The 13,768-nt window shown below is 37.0% G+C and overlaps 4 protein-coding genes across 6 annotated transcripts in view; 3 read left to right on the forward strand and 1 right to left on the reverse strand.

Annotated features, from left to right (window-relative positions):
* LOC134811173 (elongin-B-like) overlaps positions 1–6,969 on the reverse strand; it is a 77,796-nt gene extending 70,827 nt beyond the window's left edge. The window contains exon 1 of the mRNA XM_063817918.1: positions 6,960–6,969. The gene's annotated coding sequence lies outside the window, so the exon portion shown is untranslated. The remainder of the gene's footprint in view (positions 1–6,959) is intronic.
* Positions 1–13,768, forward strand: part of LOC134811163 (tRNA (32-2'-O)-methyltransferase regulator THADA-like) — a 76,972-nt gene that overhangs the window by 61,400 nt on the left and 1,804 nt on the right. The window lies entirely within an intron of this gene.
* Positions 1–13,768, forward strand: part of LOC134811166 (mitochondrial-processing peptidase subunit beta-like) — a 96,946-nt gene that overhangs the window by 55,978 nt on the left and 27,200 nt on the right. The window contains exon 1 of one of the 3 annotated variants that reach the window (XM_063817906.1): positions 3,827–3,836. The exons of the other annotated variants lie outside the window; for them this stretch is intronic. The gene's annotated coding sequence lies outside the window, so the exon portion shown is untranslated. Of the gene's footprint in view, positions 1–3,826; positions 3,837–13,768 lie in introns of those variants that run through there. 3 annotated transcript variants of the gene reach the window in all.
* Positions 9,965–13,338, forward strand: LOC134826695 (uncharacterized). The gene is made up of 2 exons (XM_063839182.1): positions 9,965–10,265; positions 10,424–13,338. The coding sequence occupies exons 1-2, from the start codon at positions 9,970–9,972 to the stop codon at positions 12,720–12,722; spliced, it is 2,595 nt and encodes an 864-aa protein (XP_063695252.1). The 5' UTR covers positions 9,965–9,969; the 3' UTR covers positions 12,723–13,338.

Raw genomic sequence — 13,768 nt, forward strand, 5'->3', positions numbered from 1 at the left:
TCTGACTACAGTTTGATAAACTACCCCCGGCCCCGGCAAAATGGAAGATTTCCCGGCCCCGGCCAATTCTGAGTGGCCGGCCCCGGCCCCGGTCAGAATCCTGCCCCCGGTCGACCACTGCGTACAATACTAAGCGCGCGATCCCCCCGACTGAACTCGTATCAAGAGTGAAAATATAGTTAAGATAGTTGTGTGCGTCAAAAACTCTCATCACTTACTTGGAGTTGTAACAAGCTGATAATGTGTCACTGCATCATCAAAGAAGAAAAGACTTTGTCCAAAATTGTTCCACTGATAATCAGATACGCAACTTAATATCGATGATGACCGGCTAAAATGTCCAACTAGAATCTCCTCACAATATAAAAGGAGTTCACTTGAAGTCTTTTTCAATCTCCAAACTCTTTCATTGGAAGCTGGTACTGGAACATTTGATATTTGGCCATAACCACCACATGGCATGGTAATTGAATATGCTGAGCTATAACTGTTAATGTCGAACTCCATGTGGCCTCCAATATTATGGTGGATATCAAACTGCCTAGATCCTGATACCTTCATCTCTAGGTCATATACATCAAAGTCGATATTAAAAGTACTGTGTCCTGAAACCGTTATCCAAGCCACTGCAAGGTGTAATCTTAAAGCTAGTAAAACTATTGCAATTCCTGTGTTCTGCATCCTGTGTTTTCCTGAAAAATGACGATGAAATAATTTTTCTTATATTTCTCGGTTTTATATTCCATAATTTGAAATCCTGGTCACGGGCCATAATTTTCATCAAGTTTTATTTCCTTAAAATTGAAAGTTCGAGCTGCGACAAAACTTCTTTGTAGGCGTCAAAGATTGACTAATTTATATTAGTTAATCTTTGTTATAACAGCCTTCAGCTGCATGCCGTAGTGCCGTACTATAACTTCCCTATCATGTAACAATGCTATTGGCGTTACAATTTAAATCGATCATTTCACTAACAGGTATGAGGTTGTACTTTTAACAGCTATATATTAAGTGGGAAGTACAAACGTAAGCTTGCATCTGAATTCTGAAAGCCGACAGTGGCGCAAGCACATAATTTCATTTTATGCGTAAAGAATTTTAAGAACACATTTAATGTGTCTGGTGCAGCCACAATCACACCGACTCTTATATGGGTCGAAATGGCAAGATGTTATTTTGTTTCATTTGACAAGCAATTTAGTCTTCACTCTCAAAACCATTTGTGAAATCAGAAATGTGAATGCAGAAAGTATTTAATTTGTTCATAAACTCTGTAAATGTAATCTTAACAGGAGCTGATTGAGACAATTGATCACTACAAGTTGGTGCTCAGCTGACCTTAGACTCTATTGTGACACAATTCAATGAAACAATAAGTTTTCAATAAAACTACAAGTTATATTTGACATTCCTTTAATAATTGAAGATAATGCGGATAGAGCTGCATTGCGCCTCGGATGCTCACTGCGTACTGCAGTTTTAAATTTTGATTAAAGGGTAAGGTATGTTTGTAGCTGAGCTTATACAGACAGTATAAGCTGAGCTTATACTGTCTGATTGAAGCTCTTGTAGGCTGCTATAAACTCCTCTGGGATACTGCTAAGGAACGGAATAGAAAATGAGTTGCGGCGTTATTTTATCCTACTCCTTATTCTAGGTTTGTTTTGTTGAGTGATGCTTCGTCTTTAGTATGGTTAATCAGTCTGCCACTTCAAATTTTGCGTGGTGTTTCGTTTTATGTTACGTATATTATGACGCACCATTTCATTGTATCGTGTGCCAAACCTTATTGTTAAGATGTCTTATCTTAAATATTATTTGTACAAATTATATAAAAATTCCTTATTCAACAACTAATTTCAAACTTTTGATGATTACTTGACACTCGTGCAGCTCTATCGAGCCTTTAATTAAGATTATTAAATAGCATGGCGACATTTTTTTCTTTCTGAATGTAAATGCAAGGTAAGATCTGTTTTCAATACTACGTTCGCTTGTTGTCATTTAGTGTCGAACTAAGATAATCGGCCATGGGTTTACCAGTAAATACTACAATGGAGCTTGTTTTGAAGTAGCTGAACTTTTCGCCAAATTGATAATTTTTCAACGTCGGAATTCTTGATAAACAATAAACATGTATCATCTAAATACTCGCCCCCAGAAAAACTGAAAACCAAATAACACGACACGTACCTGATTTGCAGGTGCAATCGTTGGTGAATCCTTGTCTTCTTACATTGTACAGAGCTGTTGAATTAGCATATTTCGCGATTAATACCGTTCAACAAACGTAAGCGATTCAGTGGAGGCCGTATAATAGTGGTTATCGAATAGTTGATTGTAAACACTTATAGTTATACAGAAAGAATAAAGGAATAAGATAACCAATTCCTCAGAACAGTGCTGTAAAATTTGTGTTTTTCTTTAGTTTCTCCAACTTGACAGATAAGATGCTTACAATGTTCAAATTGCTACCTGTACGTCATAGTAATGCTTCAAATTAAAGGTGGTCTTGACAGAAATATAACGTGATGACTGATGAATTTAAGTAATTATCCAGTTGCGGAGGGAAATCATGAATCCAGTCAAACAAAACATTTTAGTCAAAGAATTATTCCGTTGAAAAATCGACGGGCACTCTTAATTTGCAAAATTCTCACAATGTTAAATTAGCATATTTCACGATTAATAAACGTATTAACATCAACAAACGTAAGCGATTATACAGTATGATTCTTGAGAATAATAACACAAAGCATTAGTCATCTTTCATTTTCTCCAACTTTATAGAAAAGATGCATTATTGACTGTTCGAATTGCCATCTACACAGAGTACTTTTTGTCTTGACGTTTATATCGTAATGAATATGAATAAATATCCAGTACGAAGTTTCGGCAGTTAGTAATTTTATGAGACGGCAAATTGTTTGTTAAAAACAATAATTGTTTGTATATTTTAGCTCATCGTGTAATTCTTAAGTCGCATTTCACGTCATTACATCTTTACATGGAAAAACTCGAAATTTGAGGATATTATGAGTTGTAAAACGAGGAGGGATTATCTCCATACACACTTTTATATAAACAACATTATTATCTCTAGTGAGGAGTCTGAAACTTGAAAAATGTTACATATCCAAACGTTAAAAAACGGACTCCTACTGAAGATATGATCAAGAATCGACCTGGACCGCTCTTCAGATCGAACAGTTACTTTGGCACTAACACGATAAATCTGTTCTTGTGAATTTGAAGTTCGAACCAAAGTAACATCGGGCGAGGAACACAATATATACGCCCACCTGCTACTATTGAGTTTTGCGAAATTTATCAAATCCGTTTATTTTGGGATTGTAAGAACGAGTTGAAGAAAACTGTTTCTACTCAAGTATTGATTTTACTTTTCTTTGCCCTCCGCGAAATGGTTAGGAAGGGTTTCCTCATTTTGGAAATGCATAGGGAATATTCCTCCAGTTCGTACAGTGATATAATACGACACAGTGTGATATATACCATGTCAGGTCTATTATATTACGACTTCGATAACCGGACTACTATACAACATATACATGTTAGTGCGGCCAAATTTCGCGAATAGTGCGATCCCGCAACTGCCTAAAATTGTTTTGTGGGCAGCAAGAGTGCGACAAATTTGATGAATTTTGGGGCTTGATCGCGGAAATGTGCGACAAAGTGTGAGGAATCTTCTTCAATTAGGCAGGCTAATCTGTATACAACGTTGTCGTTACATCACATGATTGTTCAGTTTAAGACAACAAAGAACTTGCACGGACATATAATATAGTTTCCAGAATTACACACACAGAAATAATTTGTGATAAATTTATTGAGTTAGACTACCGCCTTTTCCTTATACATGATAATTGGCGCCCAATACCTTATTAAGTGCAGTCAACAATCAACATTGAGGAGTTACTCATTTGCACTCACGATTCATCCTTTCCCTGTAGTTATTATTTGCCGTATTGTTAGCTCAACAGTCATCACGCAATATTATTGATAATGGGTTTCTGTCTCTGAGAAAACTTGAGAAATTTTACGTGTATATTTCATGCTTTGTTATTAAATAACATCTTCTTTATTTTAGTCGACATACGAATATGTTGATCGTAACCATTGACCATTGATGCGACAAATATTATTATATGCAGAATCGCATCAAAAGGTTCGAAAAATTTTGGAAATATAGTGCTGGAAATTTCGGTGAAAACTGAAACTATAGGTGAAAAGTGCGATTCCGCTGTTCGCACCCACCTCACTTATACGTTGCCTTTGTGAAGCGTCAGTTTCTTAGGGTTATTGAGCCTATCAACTGACCAATATTCATCGAAGAAGATGCTCAAGACATCGAAACAAAAAACTAAGGTCAAGCTTTAATGTTCGCCTATTTAGTTAATAATTACCATCGGGTCACAGGTTTCCTGTTTTTATCATATCAAGATCATCGCCCGTGCCCTGTACCAACTCCGAAATTTTACATTAACGTAACATTTCCATCCGCACAGCCTTATTCTCACTAGGCTGGCTTACGTGATATGTGGTAAATCATGCATAATCTTTTATTCACACATCCACTCAAAGATTATAATATGTTGAAAACCTCAGACTCTAAAATATGTTCCTAACCATGCCGATGATTTCATCTCTAAACTTGAAAGATCAGTTTTCTTCATGTTTTGTTTGACAAGGATTGTCGACTTGACAAACTCATTGAGTTTAGGGTAGATATTTTGGTAACCATTCTACGGTACATTTCTCTACTCTCTGTCCACTAAAGAGTTCTGAAATATTTATCTGAAGCAATGTATATTATTGCGGTTATTTTAGGCTTTAACGTATACATTATATAGGGCACAGTTTGCAGTCGACTGTTCATTCGTATCTGTTATCGATCATGCCCTATACCGATGTTTTAGAGCTCTATCCAATCTACTAGGGGTCCGTACTCGACTCAATTGTTCATTCGTGTCAGTTATTGATCATGGTCCATACACCGACTTAGGACGTACTTGGAACTTATCTGTATAGGGCCCATTTAAACAGTTACTTATCAGGTTTATTAGTTGATCATGAGTTATACAGGCGGGTATTGTTGCTATGATCTACTAACACGAACAACTAGACTAATTCCAAGATGTTATAAAGATAACCACCCTCCACTTCGTCCCAGCATCTTTTATCACAAAAAACAATATTTTATCGCCGTAATCGATTCAGGTTCTTTGGGTTTATATTTTAAAGGTAGAGAGGTCAGCCCCCTAAAGATGTTCGATATTTCAAAATACCCTCTAATGTATTATGTTTGCGGTTTGGACTTTAGTTGGACAATACATCGTCCCAAAATGGCCCGGACATACCATAAACCACAGCACACGGATAATTTTAAACAGATATGATATCTCATATCTACGTCACTAAGGATCTATGTAGTAGACTAACAGAGATTAGAGAGATACTCTGCAGTAGGTTGTTAGATAAGTACTCGGCCCCTAACCACACATTACACATTATGCAACCCCAAACACATTACACATTACACATTATAGTACCCTCCGGGATGTTATATCTCGTAATACCCCAGGTTCTCTAAAAACACATAGTTCGCTACCGTGTTCGCCGGGCCGTGTTTGAGTGCCTATCATATTTTACAACTGAGGCAATATTTTTGAACTGTTTTATTTTATGATCATTTTTTGCTGTACTCTGTAGAATTTGAAAAGTAAAGCTCTTAATTCTGAGTTCTGACTGGCCATTTTGATGTAACCACTCTTCATTTTCCTTAAACCTAAGCAGCTAAGCTTTTTAAAACTTTATATGGTCTAAAGTCTAGACTACTTGGTACTGTCCTGATGGGTGAAGTGTTTAATATAGGGAATATAATATTTGATCGCATTATTAAATAAAACTGGCAAGAGTCAAAAGTGTGTTTAAATTGTTTGTGTTAAAATTTTGAAGTAACTCTTGTTATTATTAGCGGTCCATACCTGCCGAGATTAACGTCTGTGCAATAGGGGGCTGGGGATGCCATAAAGAAATTCTTCTTAGCTTCTTAGCTTGAACTAATAAATTCTATAATATATTATATCAAATAGAAGTTAGCTATTGCCAGTCATTTGCCAGTTACTGTTGGCTGGTATTACATTATTAACAATTCTTACTCATCATGTGCCGTCTACTGGAGATAAGCATCTTAACACATGATAATAGACTTAGACTCGCTCTTCCCCCATTTACAACAAAACACAGCACTACCGTAGTTCGCACTAGCCACGATAATATTAGATTATCATTTCTTTCACACTAGTCGGTCATTGATTTGTTGTGAAGTTATATTGTTGAATAATTCACATAGATTCACCAAGCCAATTCTTTCCGGTGTTAAACAATGAACCGTGTCCATTGACGAATACTAGTGAGCTAGACGGTAAGATGTTGGTCTGTAGGTGAGAGAGGTTTCTGTCAGCAAGTGGAATGTGCTCATTCCTCGTCTCAAACAATTGGAGAGTTTCGCAATCATCGCTCAGTCAAATATTCTCACCACTTTGCTCTGACGTATGATGACCTTGAGAAAATATTGGTTTTCATTATTCATTTATTTTTATATTTGTTTTTTTCCATTTTTATGTTTAACTGCGGTGAGAAAGTTAACGATGTATCAGAGAGGGCCAACTGTGAAATTGGTTGGAAGCGAGTGATACTGTGATAGCCTTGCATTTTGAGTATTATACATTTTACGACTGTGTATATTCTTTATCTATAATTTACAGTCATCAAATTTCAATCCCGGCTTTGAATAATGCACTTGACATCTCTATATTAACCTTCATTTATTTCCGTTTTTAGTTTTTACCTGTTATTAACACTTTTTGTGTGTGTGCCGCAAAAACTTGTTTCAATTAATTTCTACTGCACAAATATGAACGCTGTACGATTGAATTTCAATAAATGTGTATGACTGTATTCATCATAATTCGATTTTAGGGACCGAGATGTGAATCAATTAAGATCAGCGATGAAATATCTAATCAAGATTCTTGATATATTCTTGGTAATATTTAATTTTCACGTTTGATTTTATTTTCTCGAAATTTACTGCCTGATTCATAATCGATACACTTTGGAACCCACTACTTAGTTTACTTGTTACTTCGTCCTATAATTGTAAGTTTTGAATAAGTTGCATACTAACAACGCAGCTGTTAAAGCATTTTATCAGATAACTTCATCCCTACTTTACAGACACTGAGACACCGTTTAACCTTCTTACTGCACCGGTTCATGGGTAGTCTGAGCCCTAAAAGTTCTATGTGATGAAATGCGCGACTCTGTGTAATTGTATAAGTTTTTAAGATTCTGGGATAATTTCATAACAACTATAACTTGAAACGTACCTAAATAACTGTTGTATCGGCAGTCTGTTCCGTCCTGAAAGGAGCGTTATATACGTGCAATTCACTTGCTGCAACTCATTGTTTTCTGCCACCAACTTTATTAGTCCCCAGAATCACCGCACCTAACCCAGAATACAACTGAAATGGGATTTGGGTGGAGTGATATTTGCCCCTCGTTTATATCACAGAATATTCCGCAGTTTCAGTACAGATGGCTTCTAAGAATGTTCACATAAATTTAGAATGTTAATAGCCAAAAATACAGGGTCTCAGAATTCAGATACAGTTTTAATAATACCCTAGTTCCAGTTTTAAATGTCATCGAATAATTGAACCCTTGCAGTGTGGTACGTGATTCCATCTTAATTACCCTACCACGTCGTAAATGTCCCTTGTCCCATATAAATTATAATCCCTTTATATCCCATCCCTAGTAAGTAGTATGCCCCTCTTTGTCTCATTCTTATCCCTCATAATCTACAACTTTGGCATACGTTATTCGCAACATCTCAACCGCGTATAATTAACAATTAGTAATTGCATCATAGCATTTGCTGGTACTTGTAATCTTGAAATATGGTAATATGCATCATTGGACCCTATAACTGATGGTACCAGTACTTTAACTCTTTATAATTATTAATAAGACAATAGGACTTGGTCCTTGGAGGGTAACCTGGACTATATAAGCTAATTCCCTGTTATATAAGCTAATTCCCTGCATCTCTTTACGAATTATAACTATTGCGAGATTCGTAATGGTGGTATAAGTAATGACAAGGTTCATTACTATGGATGAAGGATGCTATAACTATATTTTACATAATGGAACCTGATTGTAAGTCCCTAATGTGTTCGATTTGAGAGGTTCTTGCATTTTTCTTGGAATAACCACATTATCTTCTCTTTGTGAGGTACAAATGTCTAGGAGGAAACTTCATATTTCAAGCGTCAGTTACTTTCCACCTTGTAAGTAGTATTCATTATTCATGATATTGGTATGAAGGTCATCCACGAGTCCTCGAACCCGTTGTGAGCCGTCTATTTCTTAAGCGGTATCTCTCCAACCATTAAAGTACAGATCTGTGTCACACAGGTCCTGAAGCGCAGCTCACACAAGGGACCCAGGTACAGGAAGCATCGGTTCCTCATTCGAGGTGCCTGCTAGCTGCTTCCATGGGTACCTGGCCCCACAAATCATGAGTCATTTAATTCATATTTATGCAGAGTATTTTGTAACTTGGTCCACCTGCCTGATTTCTGTTGAGCGAGCTGCTTGTGTAAATGGACTGCTTGTTTGCCAAGGAGCCATTATCCCATCATGAAGACGCCTCTTAGCCATTAGTCCCATAACTTAATCTAGAGGAAATATCGAAGAAGTGCAGGTTTTGAGGGCTTGGCCCAATGAAACAAAGGAGTCAGTGTAGCTCTAGCACGCACACAGAGTTATGATTCATCAATTGCCTCATTAATTTATTCTAACCTACGTGTTTTTTTGTCTCTGCCTTAGTTTGTAAATCTTGTGCCTCAAATTGTAAGCTCTACCGTTTGCAGGACTTAATTGCCTTCCTTCTTTTGTTTTTGGCATTCATTTTATACTTATAATCGGAGAGGTAAATTAACTTTTAAAGTAATTGCTCTGTTTTGTTTTTTATCCGCTTAAAGTAAGTTTCCTCCACCGTTCTGTTCCTTGACCGTCCAACATCGCGACTTGTGAAATGAGAGAGTGTTTGACAACAAAGTTAATGAGGATCAGTTGATCCATCCGATGATGAGGAACAATTGTAATGTTCCAAAACAATTTCCACATTGTTTTGGACCATTATCAGTTCCAAAATAATGTGGAAATCATTGAGCACTATCATACTATAATTTGTGTTATCATTATCAATCGTGGATAGCAATACTGACAAAACTCTTATTGTGTTCCGTATTGAATTCGTATTGTTATTTATTAAATGCCAGTCTCTGTCTTGATTTTATGTTCGCCTGTACGTGGTGCATAAAAAATGGCAGCTGTGCTGGTACATCAATCATAATGATCAGCGTAAGTTTATATTATATGACATGCATTTGTTCAAGTTTTAAACGACAGATAGCAGATTAGTATTAAATATATATAATAAGTAATGCCTAAATTTGATCGTACCTCTTCTTAAAATTGTTGCTAATCACCAGTCACGTTATTTTCTTTATTTATTGTTATAGTATATCACTTATCAATTGCTCTTTACGTCTATTATAATTATATTATCCTGAGCCCTCAATTGTTTGTCTCGACCTAAGTTTGTAAGACTCGAACGTCAAATTGCAAACTCTATCGTTTGAGGGTTTTAATTGCCTTCCTTTTTATTGTTTTTGGCATCATTTTATATTTAATTGAACACGTTGATCTTTAAAAGTAATTGCTCTGTTTGTTTTCAACGTTTCATACAGACAATTATCTGCTTAAAGTAAGCTAAATTAAATTTCCGTTTGTGTTTGAAGTTTTATACAGATAAATTATCTGCTTTATCTCAACACCGCATTCGACATAAAAAACTCCCAGGAGATGTTGATGAAAACTCCTATTACGTTTCTCCTTTTATCATTTCTACTACGTTCTGTCCTATCGCAAGCATCAAGCATAACTTGCGACACTGATGAGATAGACGCTCCCCTAGCTTTTCAAGATGGTGATTACCTGATAGCTGGAATCTTCAACATTGGTACTATGATGGAACGTCAAGAAATATCTCCAACCGGAGAGATTGTAAATGTTGAATATTGTTCCAGAGAAGATATCTCGGTTTATGGCATCCAGAAGGCTTTGATGCTTCGTGAAGTCGTGGAGAAATACTCCGAGAAGTTTAAGTAAGTTTGAGAAATTGATCGCGTCGAGAGCTTAGCAAATCTGGATTAATGGATCTATACTTACTCCACGCAAATATCATCTATTATCATTCTATTTGTTATCGTTAATCCAAATAGTGCTGTAGCCGTTGTAAGTGTAACACATCTTCCTTTTGCAGTGAGTTGGGATTTAAAGTTGGATACATTATCTACGATTCGTGCAGGAATTTCGAGGTAACGACCAGGGTATCAGTTCTTATATCAGCCAATGAGAAAGTGATCGGAGTATCGGGTGTGGATCGCAAAGATTACATGAGACGATCTGCAGACATCACCGCTTCCATGGGCATTCCTACCTTCATCTACATGTTTAATGATGCGCAGATGATGGATGATAACCAATATCGGACTCTCTTTTCTATGATTGAGACTGAAGAGACTGAAGCAGAGATCACTATTAAATTTCTTAAAGAAATGGGATACAAGTACGTTGATATTTGGTATCACAAATACTCCGAGGAAATGGCCACATACATTTATGAAAACTATGTTCAAACTGTTGGATGTGGCCATTTTGCAGAAGTCACGTCCCCTATTGACATACCGAGAATTCAGGAGGCCTATAACAAAACTGGAGGTGATCCATCAGAAGTACAGCTTATCTTATCAAATAGCCTCGCCACCACAAAAAAGATGTTGACTCATATGATCTCCGAGCTCGGTTTTACTAAGAAAGTATACATTTTTGGAGTTTCCAATGGACGAAAAAAATTTTTAGATGAGTACGTGTCGATTCTTGAATCTGACAACTTCTACTCCATTGTTTTACCCCTTCCTCCTCTCTTGAACACAGACTTGGGAATAGTGAGAACCCGTCTTACATCAAATTGGACCAGATCCAAGGATAAGATGGACGAATTATACAAGGATACCCAATTAAGAACCTGCCCAGTGGTCGACTTTAATGGTGACAGTATATTAGATTGTAAATGGACAGACTGGTTACAATATGTTAGCAGTGGTACCGAAGCAATCCTCCAGTCACTACATCGTACATTAAATAATGATCAAGATCCCAGCGAGTGCCCAAATAAATTGAGGAGGAAGGTATTCAATTCCATTGTAGAGGAGGACCAAACGATCGTTGTAACCATGAATGAAGATCTCGACTTGCACGTCTCATTTCAAAGCAAGTCTGTCAACATAGACTACGAATTTGGAGTATACCGAGCTCAAACTAAAAGTTACGAAACAGTTGGTAAAATTCATCAGGACAAAATAGACATAACAAATCCTGGAGCTCTAGAGCAACTTCATTATCAGAAGACCTGCTCCTCAAAGTGCCAGCCGGGACAATTCAGACTATATGACGAGCGTATCGCTCACCTACCCTGCTGTTGGTCATGTCAGGAATGCGGGAACCACTCGATAACCGTCGAATACAATGAGAACACCTGTCACAGTTGTAGTCCGGAGGAAACCTCTAACAGTAATCATACTACATGTCTCACCACAAAGCTCCATTACATCACTCCGTCATCCACTATATTTCTTTGTGCAGCTCCTGTCATCGGCGTGTGTTCGGTCGCTGTTATAGTGATATCGATTGTCATTTTCAGGAATGAAGAAAGGCCCATCATCAAGGCTTCTGACCCTGGCTATCTTTACATGTTACTGTTTGGCTTACTCATGGGAATGGCTGCGAGTTTCATACCCCTGCTGAAGCCAAGTCTCTGGTCGTGCTCGCTTGAATACACCCTCGTGTTGATCTGCAGCACCATTATAACTACCAATCTTCTCTGGAAATGCATCAAAATCTATGGAATATTTGTATCTGCTAATAGCTTTAGGAAACCTATGTGTGAAGGGTTCTTTAAAAGAGCCGGACAAACTTGGCTCAACATTGGGACTTTGACTTTGGTAGCGATTCTTCTCTTGATTGATTTTCTTACCGGAGATGGCTTGGGCTGGAGATCCCATGAATCCCAAATATTTGATCACTCACAACGTTACTTGATATGCCAAGGAAAGAGTGACAAGTCCATGGTCCTAACTACTCTCCCCCTAGTTGTGCCAACGCTCTACTTCATAGCCACCCTAGTCCTGGCGTTCAAGATGCGGCGCTTCCCTCACAACTTCAGAGAAACTCTCAACATCTTTGGAGCTACACTTATTGTCATGCTGTGTTGTGTCATGTTTCTCAGCGGATATAACCTTTCTCACCTCTATCTCCGAGCTTTCCTCCGCACTATCGTCATCTTCGTAACCTGCAGTGCGTTCCTGGTCTGTTTGTTCGTTCCTAGGATTATCCTGCTGCTCCAAAAGGATCCCGACATTGAAGCTGAGAAAAATGAGATCAAAGCTTCAGTTCGGAGGTTTTCGACCAAAAAAGCTCCTAAATGTAAAACTAGACCATCCACAACCGATGCTCTACCATACTCACGCATTGAACAAAGAGAGGCGCCGGCAAATGCATGATTGAGAGAGAGCATGATTGAAAAATACAATTATCAGCTGACAGTTGTCGGGAAAGAAAAAATCTAGTGTGTTCCTTGATTGATAAACGTTGTTGTTATTGATTTGATGAATAGGTTTTTCAATTTGATAGTTATAACTAGGCGGAAAGTAACTAGTTGAAGTAGTTCAGCTGTGTGTGACTGTGAATAACATTAACTCTGTCTGATTTGATGATTTTAAAATATTGTGCATTAAGACGTTTTAAACAAATGTAAATAAGATTTAAGACTGCTTTATTTCGCAAAATATCCAAATAAATTTGACCTTAATTTTGTATTTTGCTGTTCTGGAGACGCTTATTTCATTTATTTGCTATCCGCAACAAAGCCCCGATTTGCTGTGATTCTTATTTCTTGGTACGAAAACTTCATGGTAAATCGGCGCTTCTGGTAAATTGTATAATCTAATTATTTCTAGGATAAGCGGTGGATTATTTATAAATAATCCAACTGTATACTTATAGTAATATAAAACTGTATTTATACAATTAAAATAGTTCAACTTACTGTATAAATACAGTTAGACTGTGTTGATCATTTGAACTACGATGTCGTCTTTTATGATTTGACTTATATGTAGAAAGTAACGAGGTTTATCTTATAATTAGAGTCTCAAGCCTTGTCTAGCATGCAGGAATCAGGAGTGTTTGAACACTTGTCGTGAAGAAAAACATATTAAAGAAGTTTTTCAGAATTTGAAAGTTTGAATCGATATCGCGACTTGGTGAATCGAGTTTTAAAGCGAGCTTTCTTTGAGCTTGATTGGTGATCAATTTATTGGTTTGTGGCAGTGGCAGGTATTATAGTCGATATAATTGCTGATATTGGAATAAAAATTGAGCAAAATAGTGAGTCTTTACCACTCCACTCGGCTACTCCACTCCTCATTTTTACAATCAAAGCCGAACGAATCAAACATTATCGCAACAAATCAATAACAGAAATAATACAATAACAGAAATAATACAATAATATAAATTCGATGTTCTTCGTTTGAACGCGTTATAA

The sequence above is a fragment of the Bolinopsis microptera genome, chromosome 2 (genome assembly GCF_026151205.1).
Source record: "Bolinopsis microptera isolate Bmic1 chromosome 2, MBARI_Bmic_1.0, whole genome shotgun sequence".
NCBI classification, from domain to species: domain Eukaryota; kingdom Metazoa; phylum Ctenophora; class Tentaculata; order Lobata; family Bolinopsidae; genus Bolinopsis; species Bolinopsis microptera.